This window comes from Sinocyclocheilus anshuiensis, unplaced genomic scaffold (genome assembly GCF_001515605.1).
Source record: "Sinocyclocheilus anshuiensis isolate Anshui unplaced genomic scaffold, SAMN03320099.WGS_v1.1 scaffold322, whole genome shotgun sequence".
Lineage (NCBI taxonomy): Eukaryota > Metazoa > Chordata > Actinopteri > Cypriniformes > Cyprinidae > Sinocyclocheilus > Sinocyclocheilus anshuiensis.
In genome coordinates, this window is record NW_015542366.1 from 1467395 (window position 1) to 1477078 (window position 9684).

General features: G+C 35.5%; 1 protein-coding gene across 3 annotated transcripts in view; it reads right to left on the reverse strand.

The window, feature by feature from the left end:
• LOC107692153 (EVI5-like protein) overlaps positions 1–9684 on the reverse strand; it is a 43630-nt gene that overhangs the window by 22118 nt on the left and 11828 nt on the right. For all 3 annotated transcript variants that reach the window (XM_016491102.1, XM_016491101.1, XM_016491100.1), the window contains exon 2: positions 3244–3612. In XM_016491102.1, coding sequence (XP_016346588.1) covers positions 3244–3485 — 242 coding nt within the window. In that variant the 5' untranslated portion in view covers positions 3486–3612. The remainder of the gene's footprint in view (positions 1–3243; positions 3613–9684) is intronic.

A 9684-nucleotide genomic window follows, 5' to 3' on the forward strand; every position in this document is an offset into this window, starting at 1 on the left:
AAATCTCATCATATGACCCCTTTAATAGGACTTATACATCTCCTGCATAAATGATCACCACTGTGTCCTTGAATTTACTTGAGTCAAGAGAACTTGTCTAAATGCAAATTCGCAATTACTGCAATTACACTGTGCATTGGTTGTGATTAGGATCAAGAACATGGGCTTTTAGGGTACAATCTGCAGGATGAGTTAACAACAACAAATAACTTCAATTTTTTTTTCATTTTCTAAAGAAAACGGCTGCACTGTCACTTTGCTTGAACTGAGGTGCTATGGCGATCTGTCATGGCCCATTAAAGAGCATCAAAACGTTCATTATTTTAACATTGTTTGATTTTTTAAAAATAACATTTTGTTATAAAATTAACATAATATGAAAGCTGACACTTTGTTTCATCTCAAAGCATCACACATCAACTGAAAACAGCCTAGACTAAAAGAACAATTCTTGGGATTTAAGAATCGATATTGGTTCATCAAAATGAGAATCGATTAAAATGGAGTAATCCATATATTTTTAACCCAGCACTAGTTGCTAGGTGGTTGCAATGTCAAAAGAGCCCACCACAAAGCCTCTGATATTCTGGCCTCTAGATATAGCTTGGGTCCCTCCTTCAAATGTAAGAGCATGGTCACATTAGCGTGATTTTGGTCAAATTCCACAACAAAAACAATCTATTGTCCACTGTCAACAGTGTAGAGATATATAAAGCACAGCTCACGCAGAAGTCACTTTCAAACCATGCAGCATTCTGTTGATCAACACAGCGAATTCATGTGAAAAACTTTAACTTGACGCAAAATCTGCACGGGGAAATGTTGCACCCTTACACCGAGTCCTAACACGCGATGTGACACTGCAACGTGTGATAAAAGGAATCTTTTCCATGTTAATCAAAGTTTTTGTCCTAACCAGCAGTTTCTATTTCTGCGACGTCACGGCTGGAACAACAACATACAAACTATGACAGAGATAATCTCAGGTACCGATTGTGTGCTTTATTCAATGTTAATAGCGTCTAATGTGAGTTTGATTATCATTTTGCATGACTTTATAGCTATACTGAAAGCGACAATAGATCGTTTACCTCAGATCTTGAAAATAAATTAAAGCAAACATGTAGGTTAAGACTCTGCGAAAAAAACAAGTGTATTCCATAACAAAGATGGGATCAGTCCCTCAGTATTTACTTTTAATCATGTTAAAAAGGTTTAATATTAGATGATTAGATGATAAACGTTCATTTCGCTGGGTGTGCACTGTGCTTCTGAATGGCTGATATTTGAGTCATTCTGTTGCGTTGTCATGTCGCGTCTGGTGTGGATATGCTGTTACGCAGAATTTCCAATTGCACTGATTGCTATTGAAATGACTGGATTTAGCTTGCGAAATTTCATCAAGCTACGGTATATGTGACCTTTAGTGCATGAGATATTTTTCTCTATTATATTGTCTAGTAGGCAAACATAAATGAACATGTAAGTCTGATCACTCCTAAAGTATGTCAAATGTCATGTCCATAGCACACACTGTGTGGGACACAAAGTTTGTTCAAATTCCTAGTCAAGTATGAGTAATAGTAAGTGATGGCTGCCTTGGCATAGACCACTAAACACAATACAAATGCTTCTTTATACACATCTGTTGACGCTAACACCGCTTGAATTCAACATACTGTATTTCAGGCAGACTATATCGGCTGAATAATAGTGTAATATAATAATAATAATAATGTTTTGTGAAATCTCAAGGAATCCTAGCGACCTGTCTGACAGAATCACAGAGAATTTTTAAACAAATTTCTACGACCACAGCTACTGTCCTCTTAAATGGCCCATTAAAGTTCTACATTCAGCATAGTAACTGTTGTTATTGTAGTTGCCAGGTAACCACCACAACTGATTAATAGCGAAAGCTTGTTACATATCAGCTGTTACAGAAAGAGGAGACTAACTGCTAAGAGTTTGCCACTCACAGGTCAAATGATAAACCACACACATAGCTTTCGGTATCAAGCATGCATTGTGTTCCCTTTGTTGAGGCGTTGCTACCTTCAGAGTGATGTCAAGTATCAAAGCACAACACACTATGTGTATGTCTGCATGACATATGCATATAGTGCATTGCACTTTAATACTCGCTTGACATTTGCTCTGTGAAATTACCCATTTGCTCACCCTGATGTTGTTTCAAATACTCACATGTTGTTTCCACACAGGTTTGGAACCTTTTTTTTTGTGATTAATAAAAAGTATCCTGGCCACTCCTTTGTAATATATTCTAAGTGAATGAGAACTGGGTCTATCAAGCTCTGAAATTACAAAAAAGTACATAAAGAAAAGTCTATACTCATTATATTCTTTTGAAGTCACATGATAGCTCTGTGTGATAAACTTAAAAAAAAAAAAAAAGAAAGAAAAAAAAGAAGAAAATTTTTAGGTTGGCATTCTTCCTTTTCAGTGAGCTGTTAACCGCTGAGACCAGACCATTGAGTTAATGAGTTTAACCCGAGAACCGGATAAATCAGATTTATGAACAAAACATTAAGAATGGATCTGAGTGAATGGATTATCAAAGAATAAAAAATGTAAAGCAGGTCGGCACCAAGAGTCCTGGCTCACTGACCTTTCCCGATCCTGTTCCCCCTCCTATCGAAATAAAGGCAAAAAAAATAACTCTTTAAATGTAAAAAAATGTAACGCAGGGAATTTATTCTAACCTTTGGTTGTTGATTGGATAGAGGCAGATCTGAATGTGAGCTTGCAGTCGATTGTAAAAAAGGGGCGGAGTTAAAGTGGACTCCATTATTGCAGAAGTCCGGCATACGTCACCAGAGATGAGTCTGTTGTTTGACCGGTAGATTGAGTTATGACATTTTGATAAAAAATTATGAGGTCAAAATTTTGACATTTTGGTACGTGACATTCTGGTCCTCATTCAATTTCATTATATAGAAAAAAAGAGTAACCAGGATATTCATAAAGAAAGAAAGTCATGCAATTTGAAAAAACATGAGGGTGGGAAAACAATGGCACGTTTTTTATTTTTGGGTGAACTCTATCTTTAAAGGGATATTTCACCAAACAACAACAATTTTGTCATCATTTCATCTCATGTTGTTCTAAACCTTGTTCTGAGTTTTTTTCTTCTTCTGTGGAACATAAAATAATTTTTTTTTGAAGAATGCATGGACAAAAAATACTGGCAAAACGTTTGCACATACATTGCTCTTGTTTTACCTATTCTGTTCCTCCAGTTTGGCCAGAAGCTCAAGCTCATCTGGACTGAGGTTCTCGGAGTCCGCCGGGGAAGCTGCTGGGGCAGAGAGCGCAGCATCATGGGAACTGGAATCTGGACTGAGCACTGGGCTGCCAGCTAAAGGAGGGTCAGTCTCCAGACCAGGAGGCGAGTTGAGGTCCTCCAGCTGAACAGAACCTGCCATCCCTCCCTCTCTCTCTGGGCTGCTGCTAGGGCTTGACATGACAGAGGAACTCAGGACAGGAAAAGTCAAGCAGTGACGTGGGGATGTGGAAGGATACTACAGGGGTCTTGGCGCCGTGGACGTAGACAGGCCTCCTTGAAGACGTGTATATCAGGACTGGGTTAATCTGTGGAAATGAGGGAAGTGAGATTATGTATTGTAGGGCTGCATAATTAATTGAAAAATGAATAGTTTTCGATTATATGGCTGCTGTGATTAACTAATTAATCAGTTAATGATTATAATGAGAGGGCTCTAGTACTGTCTAGTATTGTGATGGCTGTCACAGAGACAAGTTGTTATTTCTCAGGGAACCTACAGTATTTTGGTCTCAAGCTCTCGTCTTTCAAATTCTGTCAATTTTATCATGAAAATTAAACTATAAATACCATTTTGACCTATAAATAAATACCGCTTTAATGTGGTGTGACAGAGTATCTGCCTCAGCTCAAGCAGCAGTCTGGAGCAAACGTAAACCAATCATCTCTTAGCACAAAATAAACAACCACAGAAAGTGGGGATGCACTGAATTTTCGGCAGCCGAAAATAGAAAAAGAGCCGAAAATATAAGCTACATATAATAATAATAAATATGGTGCGCCACTTCGTGCCCCGCAGTGTTCAGCGCGCAGGCTTCACTCTCCTCATCACTGCGCGGTTTGACGCTCCGCTCAATATTCCGCTCTATGAATGTGCGTACCGACCATGAGCGGTACGCTCATATGCTCTAATAGCTAATAGGCTAATAGCTTTGTAGGACTATACATTATTTGGATAATTAGTCCAAAAAAACAACAACAACAACAACTTATATGTTATATCTGATTCTGTTAGTGAATAAAAATAATATATAATAATAATAAATATGGCGCGCCACTTCGTGCCCCGCAGTGTTCAGCGCGCAGGCTTCACTCTCCTCATCACTGTGCGGTTTGACGCTCCGCTCAATATTCCGCTCTATGAATGTGCGTACCGACCATGAGCGGTACGCTCATATGCTCTAATAGCTAATAGGCTAATAGCTTTGTAGGACTATACATTATTTGGATAATTAGTCCAAAAAAACAACAACAACAACAACTTATATGTTATATCTGATTCTGTTAGTGAATAAAAATAATATATTGATATTTAATATTGGTAACACTTTACAATAAGGTTCCATTAGTTCATGTTAGTTAATGTATTAACTAACATGAACGAACAATGAACAATACATTTATTACAGTATTTATTAATCTTTTTAAATGTTAGTTAATGAGAATATAGTTCAGTTAGTTCATGCTAATTCAGAGTGCATTAACTGTTAACAAGCACAACTTGATTTTAATAATGCATTAGTAAATGTTGAAATTAACATGAATTAAGATTAATAAATGCTGAAGAACTGTTGTTCATTCTTAGTTCGTTAACTAAAGTAGTTAACTAATGTTAACTAATGTTAACTAATGAACCTTACTGTAAAGTGTTACCAATATTAATATAAATTCTGTCCAGTTTTATTGTGTTACTTTCAGTAAAAGTGTGGTTATTTTATTGGCTTGTGTTTTTTTTAATTCAGTATCATTAAAATTGAGATAAATTTAAAAAGTCTTACAAAATTACTTTATATTATTTCATAAAATAATAAATAATTATTACAAAGCATTTTCGGTTTTCGGCCAAGTGCATCCAGAATTTTCGGTTTCAACCCAGAATTTTCATTTTGGTGCATCCCTAACAGAAAGTGTTGAATGATACAATGATACTTACTGAAGTGTTTTAAACACGGAACAACACTTGTAAACAACAAGTGTTACTTGTGTAAGTAAAATTAACACGTACCTAAGAATAAATAATACAAGTCCATTTCCAATTATATTCGGCACTAGTCGCTGTTAGGCTGAATTTATGCTGGACATTTATGCTCATGCAAATTTGACATTTGTATTAATAATAAATAACTTAATTCGTGAAACTTTATTTTTTTATGTTGGGAATTTTTTATTTGTAAAACAAGTATTTTTAAGAAAACACAAATAAAACGTTGAACAATTAATGGCAGAAGATATGGTTATTATTTATTGGCAAGTTAACCAAAGGATTAATCAACTAATCAGAAAATAATGGATAGACTTACCAGGGGAAAATAATGCTTAGATTAATGAAATAATGTGAAAAAATAGTCAATAGAAAAAAATAATCATTAGTAACAACCCTAAAATTGCAGCCTTTGCCATCTGATAAATCACAATTTTGGTTTTATATACTACAATAGGCTCAAAATATCAAACATGTTTGAGTTCCTCTGACTGGATGGAATAATAAATAGTCTGAAGCTAAAAAAACAAACAAACAAAAACTAAGTCTGTGGTCATCATACACTAGAAAATCTGTCAATTCCAATTGCCTAAAATCTGCAGACTGGGTCTGACTTTGGCAACTACAGTGACACATCCAGACAGCAAATTGGGGCAAAAATCTGGGCAAAAGTTGTGTAGCGTATTCCAGTCTCACAACTATGCCACCTTATACTCTCATAAAAGGGAGATGACATGCAAAGCAAGCCTGTGATGCTGTTTGAGTAAAACCAAGAAGAAAAATGACTGGACAGCATATGTGAACTGGGTAAATATTTTGTACAGTGTTACAAGCAGCTATCTGTGCATCCTACAACAAAGAAACCACAGACACAAACGGAGTAGCTAAGCCACAACCAAAGCCATTAAAGAGAGAGAGCGAGAGAGAGAGAGGGAATGTTGCATTATATTTAGAGTATAGAGTAATAGACGGATGACAGAGAAATACACAAACACTCACGCGTTCATACACGCATTACTAAATTTCTAAAGACAGATAAATGTGGTGTTTTCTCATGAGAACATTAGAATTCAGAGCTTGGTAAGCCCTGTTTAGGTTTGGAATAGAAAGCTCATTTTGTTTTTACGTGCCATTTAGGGGCGGGCTTATCTAAACCATAACAGACCATAAAAGAATAATAGACTAATGGGGAAAAAAATAAAAATAATGCTGTGACAGTTATACAGAAACCAATGGAATAGCAGAAAATGTGTATATACTGAAAAAATACTGATCTTTTGACAGACAGCTCTTATTGTGGACCTTTTACCAAGTGCCTAAAAAAACTCAGAATTCACTACCGTTCAAAAGTTTGGGGTTGGTAGGATTTTTAAATTTTTTTAATGCTTTTAAAGCCTCATGCTCAGGAAGGCTGTCTTACTTTAATCAGAAACAGTGAATCAGTAATATTGTGAAATATTACTATAATTAAAAATAAGTGTATTTTAAAATGCAATATATTTCTGTGATGGCAAAGCTGATTTTTCCTTTTTACAGCCATTCTTCCATTCTTCAGTGTCACATGATCCTTCAGAAATAATTCTAATATGCTGATTTGCTGCTCAATAAACATTTCTTATTATTAATGTTGAAAACAGTTGTGCTGCTTAATAGTTCTTGTGGAAACCGTGATAGCCTAAACTTTTTCAGAATTTCAGTAAAGAACAGCATTTATTTGAAACAGAAATTATAAATGTCTTTACTGTCACTTTAATCAATTTAGTGTGTCCTTTCTGAATAAAAGTATTACTGTCTTTCTATATATAAAAAAATAAATAATAATAAAAAAAAATCGTATAAACCCCCAAATTTTTGAACGGTAGTGTGTCTTTTAAAATGATGCCACTAAGCAGCCAAACAGTGATTATTTCATTTTCCCCAGCACTCATATCAGACCAATACCTTGCAGTTTTGAACGTAATATGCATCAGAAAGTCATAAGACGTCTATCCCTAGTGAAAAATAAATATTCTAAAATATATTTTAAATACATTTATTTCATGCTAAGTATACTGCAAATAAGTTTACATATTTATGTGCTTAAAGGGATAGTTCACCCCCAAAAAATTTTTTTTAATAAAAAGAATATTTTTTACACTAACGCATTGTTTCGCTTCAGAAGGCCTTTATTAACCCTTTCGCACGTGAGTTTAAAATATTCTATCTGAGCCCCCAGCATGAGTTTTTTTTAGGCGACTGTTATTTTAAAATGTATCGCCTTATTGTTTCCATGGCGACGCGTCATGCTTGCCACGTGACACAACGCAGCCACAATAGATCTGTGTGACACATGGATCGCTTTTATTTCGTTTTTCCTGTTTTATTCAAAATATTCACAAACATGCTCACTATATTATGAAATATCTGATATTCCGATTCTGAAATATGTACAATTAAATCTGTTTGGTAGTTTAAACACTTTTATATCGACCGTGTTAGTTGATCTATACCGGGTGATGGGCGCCGCCATGTTAGTTCGCGCTGAATCCGAGCTGTGGGATTTACAACACGCAAATTAATCTTCTCCTCCCGAAATTTGTAAGGATCATTATTGCCGTTTCCATAAACATCAGCATGTATTTTACAAACTGTAAATGTATGGTTTTGCTACTTATGTGTATTTAAATGTCTGAAACCTAAAATAAGTATTATATGGAGTGATATAATACTTATATATAATAACAATGAATATTTGTGATAATATGACAAGCGCTCAGTGCGTCCGATCTGGCTCCGCGCCAGCCAAAGCGGATTTAAATTCAGCAGTTGACCCCGGAGCCGTGTGGTGTCGTTTTATGATGGATGGATGCAGTTTTTGCGGCTTCAAAAACAGGGGCACCATTCACTGCCATTATACAACTTGGACGAGCCAGGACAATTTGAAATATAACTGCGATTGTGTTCGTCTGAAAGAGTAATGAAAGAGTAATGTCAGATACGCCTAGGATACCCTGAGGGTGAGTAAATCATGGGCTAATTTTAATTTTTGGGTGAACTATCCCTTTAATTATTATTTTTATATCAGTAAGTCTCAAGCAACATCTCAGTAAATATGTTAATAGATTTCAACTATAATTAGTATGAAATAAATGTTTTTTAAATATATTACTTTTTTTACTAGGGGTTATTGGTAAAAAAACAAACCATACTCGCCACCCTCAGTTCACATTTGTACCGCAATTAATCTCAGTTTTAACACAGCCAAACTGCTAGATGTCTCTGTCGACCGCAGGGACAAAGTGCAGAACAATCTCCACATGTACTGTACACATTTGGAGAAGCAGCAACGGTGTTTAGTGGAATTTTCTTTTAAATTTTGTTGTCACGTCATGTTGTTATGTGATCTAACATATACAGTATTATAAAGTTTTTGGATCTCTAAATGAATTTATGGTACATGGCTATAATTTCATTTACTCAACATTATGTAAACATAATAAACTAAAAATTAATATGTTTGTTTCTGTTTCATAAACAGTTAACAGTAAACTAATCACAGTTAAATTGAAAAGAATTCACCATGTGCTTGCATGATAAAACGCAACAGAAAGAAGTGCAATGATATTTATGCATTATATATATATAATAAGTTAAATATAAGTATATTTTTTATTTATATGTTTATTTAGTAAAAAGTGTTCGTTAACAAATAATAGAATATTCTTGTTGAAATTTCTCTACACTTTAAAGGGGTGGTTCACTGTTTTTTTTCTAGGCTTGATTGTGCCCTCAGAAATAGGCTGATTGGTTAGCTAGCCCAGTGTGTTGTGATTGGCTCAACTGTCTCTAGTGCGCGTCTAAATGTCCCGGCCCTCACCTCAGCGGCATGTGCTCTGGTTGTATTGTAAACAACGGCGTCGTTAATATCGCTTATCAGTTTGAGCACGATTGAGAAGCAGAGGATATTATTGAAGAGGATCGTGCAGAACCTGTGCAAACACGGCTTTTAATGGTAGGCCTAAGATTTTTGTTTGTTGTTGTCTCATACTTTTAGATACGCTGTTATTTGTAAATGCTACTGCTTCTGTTAGCTTTTAATATACGGTTTTATCCTGATTAATGCTTTAATACAGTACGGCAACTGCACGAGCTTCCATGTTTAATGCTTCTCATATGTGAAAATAAGTGTATAATTGGAACAGTTCATTGTTGGAGCTGAGCTGAATGAGAGAGAGAGAGAGAGAGAGAGAGAGAGATAGATGCAGAGCGTGTGCAGAGCAGGGCGAGGCCAGGAACAGTAATAAGAACCGCTGCTTTAGAACATTGATTTTGAAACTTGTGAATCCATTAGAATCGTTAGTGAATAGTGAATAGATTTGTACGTGCACCTCTAGTTTTCTCTTCCTCTTCTCTAAAGCAG